The sequence below is a fragment of the Echinops telfairi genome, unplaced genomic scaffold (assembly GCF_000313985.2).
Source record: "Echinops telfairi isolate 266 unplaced genomic scaffold, ASM31398v2 ScPeMD7_7469;HRSCAF=8507_1, whole genome shotgun sequence".
NCBI classification, from domain to species: domain Eukaryota; kingdom Metazoa; phylum Chordata; class Mammalia; order Afrosoricida; family Tenrecidae; genus Echinops; species Echinops telfairi.
Genome location: NW_022111373.1, coordinates 98,343,352 through 98,358,408, shown reverse-complemented (window position 1 = coordinate 98,358,408; position 15,057 = coordinate 98,343,352). Strand labels below are relative to the sequence as shown.

Sequence of the window (15,057 nt, the reverse complement as noted above, 5' to 3'; positions counted from 1 at the left end):
CCCCAATAAAATGACTTAAAAAAAAAAAGAGTGGAGGGGTGGAGTCTAGCCTGTCAATTAGGTCGTAGCTTGATGACCTCATTTGGAGGTGCTAAGGAGATAGCTCACTGGAGGCGGGACACACACTCACTCCCTGAGACACATCCCTGCAAACAAGACACATGGCGCTACGCTAGAGCCCTGGAGCTGAAGGAGCCACATGGAGACCCCTGCCAGAGCTGAGATGCTTCCACTGCCACTGGATCCACAAGACTTTCCCTGAGACACATCCCTGCACACAAGACACATGGCGCTACGCTAGAGCCCTGGAGCTGAAGGAGCCACATGGAGAGCCCTGCCAGAGCTGAGATGCTTCCACTGCCACTGGATCCACAAGACTTTCCACCCACTGGCCTGTAATCCCCCTTCATTCAATGTCATTGAATGTGTTGGGTGAGTCTGAAGAGGAATTTATAGATTGGTATTGGACATATGGGCTAATATTGGACTTATGGACTTGATCTGGACTGGGCAGGGATGGTTTCTCAATACCCAGTTGCTTGTGTATAAAACCTCTTTCTCATACACATATGAGAATGTCTCTGAATTTGTTTCTCTAGTCATCCCAGACGAAAGGGTCTAAGATTATTTTTCTCCCAAGATCATGCCCTGAAATGGAGAAGTGTCTCTCATTATGGGGGCATACTCTCAATTGCTTATGCCACTTTCTAATTCAGAATAAAATAGCTGCCTCAGTTTTATGATCATGGTTGGAGTTACCTTATATTCAGATGTATACCAGGGCACTTCAAAGAATTCATGGAAATATATATTTTAGTTCCATATTTATATGAATGTTTTGAAGCCCCCATTTAGATCTTTTGTGCAATGGTATATGTATATATTTAATTTAAATAGTATATGTTATTACATACATCACGGACTTCACAATCTTAAGATCAGAAGAACTAGATGGTGCCCAACTAAAGCAATTTCATTAAAAGTTCCTGAATACAATGTGATAAAGATATGAAACAAAACTAAAAATCATATGAAATCCCAGGCTTACTGGTCAGATAGATACTGGTGGAACCCCCAAGACTGTGCTTTGAGTTACTCTTCAGACCTAGAACTAAGCTCACTCCTGTGACTCCGTTTTTCAGCTAATTGGTGTAACAGGGGACCAATAGCACAGGGATGACCCACACTCCTTATTACAATCAACAATTTGAGACCAAAAGGGCAGTGTTTCCCCAAGGACAAAGTTCAGAAGGCAGGAAAGGTTAAGGAAAAACAACAACTCACTGCCATTGAGTCAGTTCTGACGCCTGAGAGGGATGGAAACACAGGGAGGAGATGGAATGAGAATGAAGGATGTTACATTGTGGGGATTGTAAGCAATGACAGGAATCAAAATGTGTATGACCTATTAAATGAAAAACTGATTTGCTCTAAACCTTAACTCACAATAAAAACGTGACATATGTTAGTTAAAAAAAAAAACAAAAACATACCTTACTATCATTAAACAGAGCAGGCTTACTGGCTTACTGGTTGCCTAGAGACTGATGGAACTCCTCCCCACCCAAGACCATGGTCCATAGTCACCCTTCAGGTCTGGAATTGAACCCACCCCTGAGCCTACATTTTCATTTAAAAAGCAAACAGATCTCGAAGGTGGACAATAGCACTAGCAAGGTAGGTACTCTTTAGAATAATCAACTTTTGGGGAATCTTTGTCCAAGGAGAAAGTTCAGAAGTGCCGGGAAAGGAGGAGGATTGGAAACAGAAAAGGAGTGGGAGAGACGGCGTTACACTGTGGGGGCTGCAACGAATGAAATGAAACAGAAGGTGTGCTGATGGCTGAATGCAGACCGATGATGTGTTCTGTAAATCTTCGCCCAATTGACAATTTTAAAAAATGTTTTAATTGCAATGAAAATGTGTGCTCAGAGGTGTGAAAGATTTTTTAAAATAATAATTAGAAGACCATTGCTGTGAAAATTAAAGTCTGAGGCAACAGAGAAATCTGGGCCAGAAAGGCACTGGCATTAGTAGGTCACCAGTCTGCAGAGCACCAATAGCCCAAAGCTAGGCAGCTAAAAAGCATACTTGCAACTGAGAGCTGGTGGGCCCGCCTTCATTTGAGTTTATCGTCCAGTCAGACAGTTGGTGACTGCAGAGCTGGCAGCAGAGACAGGTGCCTGCCCCAATCTAGCTCTTCTTCCACCGATCCACACTGTCCTAAAGGGCTATCTTTCTGGGCTTCCAATAACTCCAGCCCCAATCCAAGAACAGTTAGCTCTGATAGTATGCCCCTATTTGAAACTCATCTTCAATTCAAACAAGCAGCCATCTAAGTGAGGAGTCAACTAAGTCCACATGGAAGAAACACGCCAGCTTGTGTGATCCAAAGATGACAATAACAAAATTCAAACATGATGAAGGAGAAAGCATCGGAGCTAAAATTATGAGCACCCAATGTGTGGAAGGCTATGGAGGACTGTGGGAACCCAAAGCCCATCTGCCGAGTATCTAGTCAGATTAAGCTGCTGGCAGATCCCCTTTAGACATAGGCAAGGGCCTCGAATGGTTGTTGGGTTTGTTAGTTTGTGAAGCACAGAGGAGTAGATGCATAGAGATAATAAATGATGCAAGGGTTTATCAAGGATGTAAGGGTGGGGGTAGGATACAGAGAGGGTGAGGGGATTTCGGGAGCAATCAATGTATGCAGGAGGGGAGGGAGCACTAGAACTGATTGTGATTACACAACTCATTTCAAAAGCAATTTAATCATGTAAAAATGTTATAAAATTGTAATGATTATACAATTCTTCTTGATATGATTGAACTAATAAATTGTGTAATATGTGGATTGTGTCAATAAAACTGTAAAAAAATTAAAAGTTTTATCTTAGACTGAAACTGGGTTTCAGTCATGGTTGCAAATCTTTAACGAGACTTTTCCCTGATAAACTAAAAAAGTCAAACTCAATGTCATCGAGGCAATTCTGACTCATGGGGACTCTATGGACAGAGTGGTTACTTTCGGGGTTTGTAGTCAGCAGTTTGAAACCACCAGCCACTCTCTGAGAGAAAAACAAGGCTTTCTACTCCTGTTAAGAGTTACAGTGTTGGAAACTCACAGGGACAGCTCTCTCCTGTCCTACAGTAGCTGTGGGCTGGCATCAGCCCTATGGCAGTAAGTTTGGAGTTAATGATGCTGGAAGAAGCTTATCTATAGCAGATAAATAATATTCAGTTAAAGAATCTATCTTTGAGCATATTAAATTCATCTGAATGAATCATTAAAATAAATTAAAATTATGAATAGACTCAGAACATATTATTTTATTGAACAGTAAGAAATTTGTCCTTTTAAAATAAAACCGCTTAATCCATTTATATTCAAAGATCCTCCCAAAGCCATATCCATAACTTTCTATTCTAACTTCTAGAATAAAATATAGGTAAAAAATGCAATAATGCTTAAATAAGTTCTTCACTTCAAATAAAATACTTCTGCAAATACTTCCTAAAGTCATTTATTGCAACAGTCTTATTTGTGCTGAGAACCTCTGATGAAGAATCTTCATTCAATTTATGCTTGAGAGAAAAAATATGAAAATGAATCCTAAAGTTGACATGCTTCTTGTTGAAAATTGACTCTTCAATTATAAGCCTCTTCAGAAGTTATTTTTCACTTTAAATTTAAAACTCATCAAAGTTACTACATCTCCTTTTAAATCATCTACTTTTCTCCTCGTTGCTCAGTTTTGACAATTTAGTTTTCTAGATTTCTCTTATGCTTCTTATCATCCATATTATTATAATTATTAACAATAAACTTATGATATCTCTAGTATTTGAAAATCTTATAGAGTTAAACCTTTATTCTAACCATCTTAAACAAACTTAATATTATATTCATTTCTCCAACAGGATGATAAATATAGGTATGGGAGATGACTCATAGTAAAACTTATTTTTACAAAAATATATAAATATTTCCCTCACACCTACCCAACTGGACAAAATACTTGCCCACTCTTCCTCTGAGGTGACAGTCTTCCAAGCTTTGGGTGGAGCGGATGTTTGCTTTCCGCCGCAGACTCATCCCTCAAGCCCATGGAACGTGGGGGCAGTGTTCGCAGCCCTTGGAAACCAGCCTCAACTCAAGGCTGTTACTCAAATCCCCAGAAGTCCCAGCATCCCGATTCTTTCCAGGGTTTCCTGGGGTTTTTGTTTTGACTTTGCCCAAAGGTGGGGGTGAGGGGAAGCCCCACACTTAAATTCTACTGAAACTGTCACAAGAAACAGCTAAATTTGACAACCCCATGCTCCCACCATCACCTTCCCTTGTTCTTGCTTCTTCCTCCATCCTGCATCCCAATGTCAAGGTACATGTGAAGGACGCACAGTCAAAGAATGCCCAGGGCCACCATGGTCTTAAGCTTTGGTCAGTTTACTCTTCGACTTTGGCTAACCTGCTTCCACATTGACATGATCTAAGTGGTCTTTGTAGTTCTTTGGTGTTCACAGACACACACTTAACAAATGTACAGGTTCAGCATTCAAATGATTAACAAACAAATATCTAAATGTGTACAGCCATATGCATTTTACAGATTGCAAGTAGCCTTTTTTTCCCCCTAGACCTGGAAATGCATTTGGTCTCCAAAAATCACATGTCTACATTCATGTCTAAATATTCCCCATGTATTGAGTCATCATTAGGGTAAAGCCTTCACTTGGAAATCCCACCAGTATCAGCGTGGGGTTAGCCATTTCGTGACAGACGTCCGGGCAGTTTTCTCTTTCAAAGATTCTTTGCTCACAGTGTTTCCATCTCCAGACGCCATATCAAGCTCTGAAACGGGAAGAAATGCAGATCAGGCTCAAGTGCTGGTAAAACTCAATGGTCAAGCAAAGCTTTACCACCGAAGTCACCATTCCATCTCAATCAGCAACTTGCATGTACTACCCTCTTGAATGATTTCTCTTCCGATACCTACCACTCCCTGATGTTGTCTTACACATGAATTTGTCTTTTGTCGATCTCTGTCCACCACTACAATATCCACTCCATGAAGGCAAACATTTTATTGTGCTCACAACTAGATTGCCAGCACTTATAACAGCACCTGGAACATATTAGGTGTTCCATGAATGTTCCTGGAATGAGCAAATGTTGTAACCCCAGATCACTACACGAACTGACACCGGGAAAGGGTTAGCTTATTGGTGTAGCTCTGAAAGGCATGCAGATGGCACATCAAAGGGCAGAACTATCATAAAGACAGTTCTTATGTCTACACACAAGTTTGCATTGCATAGAGGTTTATGTTTCCTGCCGCCCCACTAAACAGAAATGATCTGCTTCCTTGAGCAGCGCAGTGTGCTTGTCTACAGTAGTGCACTTCCGAAAGTGAGGTGCTATCGGAGGGATAAGAATGCATTTAAATTCATGAAACATTCCAGAACATTCCAGGGGGAGCCCCCGTCCAGGAATGTTGTAGCTAGCCACTAAAAAGTTGGAAGAGATAACCTCACATGGTCAGGGTGTGGAAGGGGCCTCCAGGAATCCCCACTGGAGTAAGGCTCCGTCACTTAACCTGCTCACCAGGTCCCAAGCAGCTCTGTGCTGAGGTGCAATGAGAGCTATGGCAGGTGGGAGGCCCCAAGGCCCCTCCTGTTAATTCAGCAAACAAACCCCAGAAGCACACCGGGAGGGAGGACCTGGGAAGTGTCTCTGTGAATTCTGCAGACTGTTCTGTTGGAGACCTGACCAAGGTTTGCCAAGGTTAGGCCGCTGTGATGACGAGAAATGCCATGGCTCAGAGAAGGGAGGGAGCCCGCTGTCTCTCCATACATTTCATGAAGAAATACTATTTGTGTAATTGTATGATGTCATTTCCACCCAGAAAAACTTTGTTTCAGAGGCACCTTTTAGGGCCCCGGGTGGCATCGTGGTTAGGAGGTGGGCTGGGACCCGCAAGGCCTGCAGTTGGAAACCCCCAGTGGCTCCTCCGGAGAAAGACAGGGTATCCTATTTCCATCACAGGGACAGTTCTACCCTGTCCTGTAAGGACACTAGCAGTCACCATCAACTCAAAGACAGTGAGGTTTGATTTTCTTTAAGGCATCCTTTATCGATTAAGATATTTGCATGATCTACCCTGGTGGAGTAATGGTTGTGAATTGGGCTGCTAGGTCAGTCGTTCGAACTCACCAGCCACTCTGTGGGAGAAAGATGGGCTTTCTACTTCTGTAAAGAGTTACTGTCTCAGAAACCCATGGGGCAGTTCTACCCAGTCCTACAGTCACTGCAAGTTGGCATGGACTCGATGGCAGTGGGTTTGGTTTGGGGGTGCTTTTATGGTTTGGGGCCAGCAAAAGGGAGCAGGTGACAGGCAGGAGGAAAGAGAGCAGGCAGGGAGGACAGGCTGCTTGGGACATGCAGCTGGAGAGAACAGGAGGGACAAAGAAGGGTCTCCATCCTGGAGGATTAGTTCAGAGGTGGGTTTCTGAGGCTGTAAATCTTTTGTTTTAATTAAATACTTTTATTGGGGGCTCTTACATCTCTTATCACAATCCATACAATCATCCATTGTGTCAAGCACATTTGTACATATGCTGCCATCATCATTTTCAAAGCATTTTCTTTCTACTTGAGCCCTTGATATCAGCTCTTCATTTCTTCCCCTCCCTCCCCCCGCCCATCCTCGCTCACGAACACTTGATAAGTTATGGATTATTATTTTCATATCTTACATAGTCCTCTGTCGCCCTTCACCCACTTTTCTGTAGTTCGTCCCCCTGGGAGGGGGTTATATATTGATTCTTGTGATTGAAATCTCCTCTCTCCCCCCACCTTCCCCTTATCCACCTGGTATCTCTATTCTCATTGTTGACCCTGAGGGGTTTATCTATCCTGGATTCTCAGTGTTGTGGAGTCTTATCTGTAGCAGTGTGCATGTTCTGGTCTAATCTGATTTGTAAGGTAGATTTGAGGTCATGAGAGTGGAGGGAAGGAAGCATTAAGGAACTAGAGCAGCAGTTCTCAACCTGTGGGTCATGACCCCTTTGGGGGTCAAATGACCCATTCACAGGGGTCATCTAAGACCATCAGAAAACACATATTTCCATGGTCTTAGAAACCGAGACACCGCTCCTCTATCCATCTCCAGGCGGGTCCACCCACATGCAGATATGCCCACATATGAGTACCCGGCATAAAGACTGTTACCCATGCTACACCATGCTTCAAGACAAAATTTCATTTATTTGTAATTAGAAATAAATATTTCACAATATATAATTACATATTATTTTTGTGAATCACTATGCTTTAAAGATGTTCAATTTGTAACAATGAAAATACATCCTGCATATCAGATATTTACATGATGATTCATAACAGTAGAAAAATTACAGTTGTGAAGTAGCAACGAAAATAATTTTATGGTTGGGGGTCACCACAACATGAGGAACTGTATTAAAGGGTCACAGCATTAGGAAGGTTGAAAACCACTGAACTAGAGGAAAGTTGTGTGTTTCATCAGTGCTATACTGCCCCGACTGGCTCATCTCTTCCTTGTGACCCTTCTGTGAGGGGATGTCCAATTGTCTACAGGTGGGCTTTGGGTCTCCACTTCACACACACCCCCATTCACTTTGGGCATGATTTTGTTCTGGGTCTTATATGCCTGATACCTGATCCCATCAACGCCTCATGATCACACAAGCTGGTGTGCCTCTTGCATGTGGGCTTTGGTGCTTCTCAGCTAGATGGCCACTTGTTTATCTTCAAGCCTTTAAGACCCCTTTATCTTTTGATAGCCTGGTACCATCAACTTTCTTCACCACATTTGCTTATGCACCCATTTTGTCTTCAGTGATCCTGTCAGGAAGAGGCTGTAACTCTTAATAGGAGCAGAAAGCCTCATCTTTCTCCTGCAGATCAGCTGGTGGGTTTAAATTACCAACCTTGCTTTTAGCAGCCCAACACACAACTCACCACCACAGCCTACTTTTAAATAGTTCTCTTAAACACAAACTATCTCCCCTTCATTTTAATATGCTTAGTTGTATGGTGTAGGAATGAGATAAAGTTGGGGAAATGAGAATATCAGTCAACTATTTTACATCTTAATTAATGAGTTAAAAACAATTTTTTAAAAAGACTCTAACATGAATTAGGATAATCAGTCATTGATATATGAGACAAAAAGTGCTGTTTGCTCCTGCCCTCTCAGCTTGAGCTGGGCACGGACCTGACTGGTGACATCCGGGCCATCGCGAGTAGTGTGATTAGAATTCAGAGGAATCAGACAAGTCCTCATCCTCTGGACCTCAAGACCCAGAATCAGCAACACAGGAACTCAAAGACAGTGAATTCAAAGCGGCTTCACTTGCCCCAAATTCTGATCTCTACAAAATGCTTCTTTCTAAGAAGTTGCCTCTGTTTTCTACTCTGTGATAAGCTGCACTAAGCCACAAGGTCACAAGAATGATGTTCCTGCCTTGACTACTTTGTCCCCAGTGCTTCCTGCAGGGACAGTTGCAGTCAGAGACCTAAGGACTCCTCACAAGACTCCGACATGACACGTATGTTTCTGACCATGCTGGTAATGCTTGTTATTCCATCTGACCTAAGTGCAGATCACTCTTACTGGGCTTACATTCCTCATCAACATTACTACAGATAGCTGAATGGCATTTGCCAGGACCTGTGGTTTTCACCAATGACACTCAATGGACTGCTCCCAGGGGAGATGGGAACAGTCACTTCCCCAATGAGCCAGGACGTGCTCTGAACTTCACTTTGGGTTATTCCTCTTATCCATTGTGTGTGAGATCTGTAAAACATTTTCTTAAAACTAAAATGCAAGTGAAAAAAAACTAAAATGCAAGTATGGATGTCTTGGTTATCTATTCATTGGACTAGCCATTGATTTTTCTTCTTAGCAGGAATTATTTTTGCTGAATATGAAAACAATACTGCACAACTTGTCAAGAAGGATACTGAATTTTGTGAAATGTTCACCTATCGTAAAATTGTACAGAAAGAATTGCATTGCTACCTAAGAGCTGCATGGGAAAATTATTGTTCATAATTCTGTCCCTATTGTTGATGGGGGTCACTATGGAAATTTTTTGGACAAATTGTTCTGAGGATGTAAATGCAACTTTTTGTGATTATGCCCATGACTCTATTTGGAATCGTACAGGATCTTCTTACTAGGCTCACACTAAAAAACGGATAGCCTGCCCTTGGGTGGGCTAGCCCTGCCTCCACCTTGTCTTTTATTTCCATCTATTGGACCTGAACAAGTGGACTTGTGGAAATTACTGTTAGCTACACAGCCTATTTCTTATATTCGAGAATTTGGAGGCACAAGGTGCTCATTTTCCAGATACAACGTTACACTTAATGAAATTTGTTATGTAACCTCATGTGTACAACTGCCTTATGGGACTGCTATTTGACATTTAAATATTACCTTGTTAATGAGAACAGTAACTTTAGCAATTGTAGATTGTATATTTGTATTATAACTTGTTTGTGGGTGAATTTAAACAATAAAGTTTTATTATATTGAAAAAAAAGGTGCTGTTTGTTAATACTAGCAGTTGCTGTCACTAGCATATTGTTTTAAATGAGCTATTTTTGATTGAATGGAGCTTTATTGCACTGGCCCTTCATTCAACCAGATAACCAAATATGTGTGTCCCACCATCTTACAAGCCATGTAGTTCTCACATTCTAACCACCTGCTGAATACACATGGACTGACAAGAAGCATATGGGGTCCTTACGACAATCACATTTGCTTCCCAAATTTCAGCCCCCGATAGGCTCTCTCATCCTCCAGTAAAATGCACACTTGGAATGATTCCATTTAAGTGTCTCCATTAGGTTCAAGAAGTAAAAGGAAAATTGGGGGGGGGGGTGTTCTATATTTTCTCACTTGGCTCTTAAACCTTATCCAATAAATTCCTCTGAGTATTTTTTCTATGTGCAGTTGGGAGCGAAATCACTGTGCCTGCTGAATATATAAAACAGAACACTGAAGAATTTAAAGAACTTCATGTACCTTTGGTTATTTTCTGATGATAGGTTCTTTATGAATTCATTTTATTTATCCTCTATAAGAACACATAGATTTTAGGAGCATATATTAGGAGTTTATTCAAGGGATCTTTTTTAAAGCAGCAACAGCCACCAAACACAATAACCACCCATCTTTCCCCCGGGGTAAAAGAGAGACAACAAAGTAAGCAAGTCAACCTCTTAGTCTACTCACAAGGAGCTCTGGTGGGGCCATGAGTAAGCACTTGGCTGCCAACCGAAAGGTCTGTAGTTTGAACCCACCCGGTGCCTCTGAGATAGAAAGACTTGGAAATGTCCCAAGAAGAGTAGCATGTGAAAGCCCTATGGGGCAGCTGTACTGCCCCATAGGGCCACTGTGAGTAAAAAAAATGGCTTGATGGCACCCGACAACAATTCCATTCACTGATAGGGTTCAAGCCTTTCAAACTGAAAAAGAGCATGTAGTACCACAGTTGATACCAGATTCCACTCTTACCTCGGTGAGAAACGAAGCTCTTGCTGAAAGACTTGGTTACTGGCTGTTGGGAGAAGGGAAATCTGAGGCATTTGCCGGTCACTCTGTCACATATGCCCAATTGACAGTGGCAGGTCTCTTTGCAGTCAATCCCGAAGGTGCCGTAGGGGCAGTCTGAGGGCAAAGAAAGGGTTAAGAGAGCAGGTTGGTGTGCATCAACCCCCATCCTCACAGCCCCACAGGCACAGCGGTGGGAGGTGAATGAGTCTCATGATTCTCAGCTGAAATTTAAAGCCTGGTCCTCTCAAAACTCAAGCTTTGAAACTTTAAGGCAAAAAAGATAAACCCTCAAGACACTTCAAACACTAAGACCAGATCATGGATGGAAGGCTCGGTTGTAGTGTCTCGTGGCAAAGGTTAGTCAAAGACAATGACACAGAGCCAGTCCACTTGGCCCAATTGTAACTCTATTTTCTGCCGAAATACCCACAGGCAGGTTGTTATAGGTTAGCACAGCAACAGGACAGTGAAGATGGGAAATTAAATAGAGGAACCTGCCAGCTCCTCAAAGAGTCTTTGAATTCAGTCTTGAAACTTGCGCAGGCTAAAAGCACTGCCACCTTTCCAATGAATTTCCTGACATGGTCAATTCTAACTGACTTCCCTGGTGGTTAGGAAGGAGCATCCACTAGGGAAACCCTGCTCAAAGATGCACTTTACTAGGCGGTCAAGACAGCTGAAGGCTAGCTATACGGTTATTCCAAACTAGAAGACTTGAGAATTCCAGTGTTCTCATCCTTGGATTATTAGATTCAAATAGAGGGACAAATTCTGTCGACGTAAACCGCATGATTTTATGGCATAAACAACCTCTCCGCAGTCCCTGAGTGTCAAGCAGAGTAGATGTAGGATGTTTGTTTCTCTTGGCACGAAAATGCCATTGTGAATGTACAATCATATGTGAGTAAAGAGATAAAGCTGTAAGGTATTGGAGTCTTTAGCAACCTGTTATTCAACTGATGCTCTAGACAGACCTTAAAGAGATGTGTTTTTAAAGAGATCTAGGGCAGCCCTTTCCTTAATCTTTCAGATTGCAGAAATGCCTCAATTCAAACTTTTCCCTCGCTGTAGGGGACACTTGTCCTTAATGCTTCAAAGGGATCTTGAGAGAGCATCTTGCAGAAAAGCACACAGAATTAGGATATCAAAACCATATAGAAAACAAAACAAAATACCAGTTACATTCTCAGGAGTACTCATCTTGGATCCCCTGATGTGCTGAACAGTGCTAGGCACATAGTAAGTGTCAATCCCTAAATGTTGGCTGGTTGGTTGAGATATGGGTGGTGCAATGCCAAACACCTGAATATTTAGAAAGTATTCGGCTGTGCAGCTGAAGTGTACAGCTTCCATTTGGGTACTCAGTAAGAAAAAAATAAAAGTGAAAGCTGATGAAAGGTGCTGAGGCTTACCGCCTTATCCTGTCTAGCAGGCAGGGAGTGCTCAGAGCCCAGCTCATATGCAGGCTGAAGGATGTGGGGAAAGAGCAAGCCTAGTGCTCTTTTATAATAGATTCTAGAAGCTTCTACTACAGTTCATCCACGGAGTATCAGATTGCGAAGAGTCCAGATGCCTTACAACTTGCTCCTTTAATCAGAGTGGTGGTACATTTGCAAGGACATTTTTTATGCCAAGAGAAAAGGCAGGCCGCTGCATAGACCATAAGTATAATTGCGTTAACCACTTCCTCCCTCCTTTCTGGATGTGAAGAACTGTTTTCTTGGCTGATAAGTCCTGCAATTTGCAGAAACTACAGATCCTAGTCAATTAAAAAAAAAAGTATGTACATGTGTACCCAAAGAAGTGTTTCATCTGGATTCTACCTTTTGTTAAACAAAAACTACAATCCTCCTAATAAGCTCAATCCCACTGCCAATGAGTCTTTCTGACTGGTCATGACTCTGTAGGACAAAGTAGAACTGCTCCCTGTGGCTCCCAAGGTCCTAAATCTGTATAGGAACAAACAGACTCATCTTTCTCCCTTGGAGCAACTGGTGGGGACCCTGAAGTTAACTGCCCAATGTCTAATCTATTATGCCTCCTGGACTTATTCGTGGACTAAAAAGTGGTTAATGTATGTATACCTTATTCATCTAAAGATAGGAGAGATATTGGAATTAGCTCAATAATGGGTGATTGCCATATATAAGAGACTATACGCTACCAAATACATAAAATATAAGAATTAACTTTTTAATTTCCTAATCCTTTTGCATAATTTTCAAAGTTACTTTGTCTTGTAAACCGAAGAATGGGACCAGTGTTGCATCTTAATAATAGCTCTTAATGGGGAGACCAATAGGTATCCATACACCAAGGAATTTCAAAAAAGTTCGTGGGAAAATTCCACTAGCTCTTCATACCATTGTTCCATAAAACTTTTTGAAATGTTTCCATACATTTTTTGAAAGGCAGAGTCATTTAAAATCACCCTTCTTTTCATCCTAACCATTTGAAACTATAGTAACCTAATGTAACTAAATTTTACAAACGCATAGCCACATTTTTTAGTGATAAACATCAACGTCATGAAGTTTGTTCGAAGCCAGTTAAGACTGCCATCCTGCCTTACAGACTTGGGGTTTTTATTTGTCCTCCCTGTTATAATGTCCCTCGCCTGACGCCCTATCCTTTTATTTTCTTGATGGCCCCTACCTTGACGGAATGGAACGAGGTCTGTTTTCACGATCCTTTCAAGATGCCCTCTTCCAAGAATGTGAGTGATGTGAGTGATTTGCCAGCAGAGGTCTTAAGCCCGCTCGGTTCTTTAAAGTACATCGGCGCCGCTCAGAAACATTAGACCATCCTGTGGACCCTTTCATGATCAAAGAATCACTAAACCCTACAGAGGAACCGTCCTAAGAGGTTATCTGGTGGAGACCTCAGGACTCATCCCCAGGCAGCGGAGCTCGCCCCTCCACGGCCCGTGACACATAACCTGTCATCAAGCTTCTAGAACATGAGCAGCACCAGGAGTCTATTGCAAGTGTCTCCCTGGAATCCCCTAACCATCCCGAGTGGAATGCTGTTCTTTTCCTCCGTGCTTCCCTGCGCTCTGGTTTATGCTGCTACCCACGCAGAGCAACCCTTCTCTGTGCCCCTGACAAGCCCTGTGTGAGGGCAACAGCCCCAGGGCCTCCCCCACCCCCAATTTAGGAGGCAAGCCTCCCAAGCTGGTTCAAAGCCCTTCCGCTCGCCCGGAGCTGGCAGAAGCCAGGCAGCCCTCTGTACCTTTGCAGATCCCATACTCGTCACCAAAATCATCCTCCTGATTGGCAAACTGGCACCTTAGCCCCGGGCCGCACTTGACGCCATCCATGCCCGCCACAGTCCGGTAGCAAGTCTCGCCCCGGCCGGCGGCACACACGCGGCAGCAGCCACAGTCGTCGAGCACGGTCCTCCTGCAGCGCAGGCTGCCTTTGCACGCGCGGCTGTCGCAGTGCTCAGGACAGTCCACCGCGTACTTGGTGCCCCAGGCCGCCACCAGGTGCGCGGCTCCCAGGAGGGCGGCCAGCAACCACAGGCTCTTCATGTCTCCTGGCGCCTCGGGGCTCGGGCGTGAGAGCTGGGAGGTGGCCGTCCAAGCTTCCAAAGTGGTAGCTGACCCTCTGTGCACACGCCCGGGGCTTTTATCCTCGCGAAGGCTTCCCCGTCATCAATTTCCTCCATCCAGAGGCAGGGCTGTCCTCCGGCCAGGCCCTCGCTTGTTTCAGTTTATGCAATCCAGGATGACGGCTGGATTAACACGCTGCTGCCATCCAGGAATTGGAAAGCTCGGGCTGATGTCATCTGTTATGTTTAGATGGTTGTTTTGCATGGGGACTGAACAACTCACTCACATCCGTCTCGAGGGCTCAAGGACGTCTGTGCAAGAGGCTGCCGACCCTCCTGCAGGACAGGAATTGTTCTGACATCAGCATGCCACTTGGGTTGTCGCTTTATCTCACACCGCTGAGATAAAGAGGAGGAAAAACGATATGGACGTGAATCATCCGGGCCGAAGAAGCGCCTTGGAAGAAAAAATAAACAAACATTGAGTATTTCCCCCTCAACACGTAGCTAGGAGGGCATTTTGAAGAGGAAAGGCTTAGAAGGTGCATTTTCAATCTGTAGAAGAAAGAAAATATTTTGAGAGGGATTTTCTTTTTAAGGCCCTCCTTTCCTCCCTCCCACCCCTTCTCCTCCAAGCCGTTCGTGTGGCATGTATCTGGATCCACTGAGATGTGGAAACGCCGCTGAGAATATCCTTTAAAATGAATACCAAAAAAAAAAAAAAGCCACAAAGGAGGTAAGATCCTGCTGGCACGGACTGTTCTGGGTGACTCAAGTCTGGAAAAGCCTATCAGCTGGATTTCTCCTGACCCCAAACTCCCTGAGGAGAAAGCGCATCCATCACCAAGTCGTTCTGTCCAATGACTGAGCCCACAGGGGCGCCCTTCCCCTCATC

The 15,057-nt window shown here is 43.4% G+C and overlaps 1 protein-coding gene across 1 annotated transcript; it reads right to left on the bottom strand.

The window, feature by feature from the left end:
• Nucleotides 1-4,428: 4,428 nt before the first annotated feature.
• On the bottom strand, nucleotides 4,429-14,408 carry ESM1 (endothelial cell specific molecule 1). The gene is made up of 3 exons (XM_004703618.2): nucleotides 13,842-14,408; nucleotides 10,572-10,724; nucleotides 4,429-4,849 (listed from the first exon to the last, which is right to left on the bottom strand). Exons 1-3 carry the CDS (start codon nucleotides 14,140-14,142, stop codon nucleotides 4,749-4,751), a joined length of 555 nt encoding a protein of 184 aa, XP_004703675.1. The 5' UTR covers nucleotides 14,143-14,408; the 3' UTR covers nucleotides 4,429-4,748.
• Between the last annotated feature and the right edge of the window lie 649 nt (nucleotides 14,409-15,057).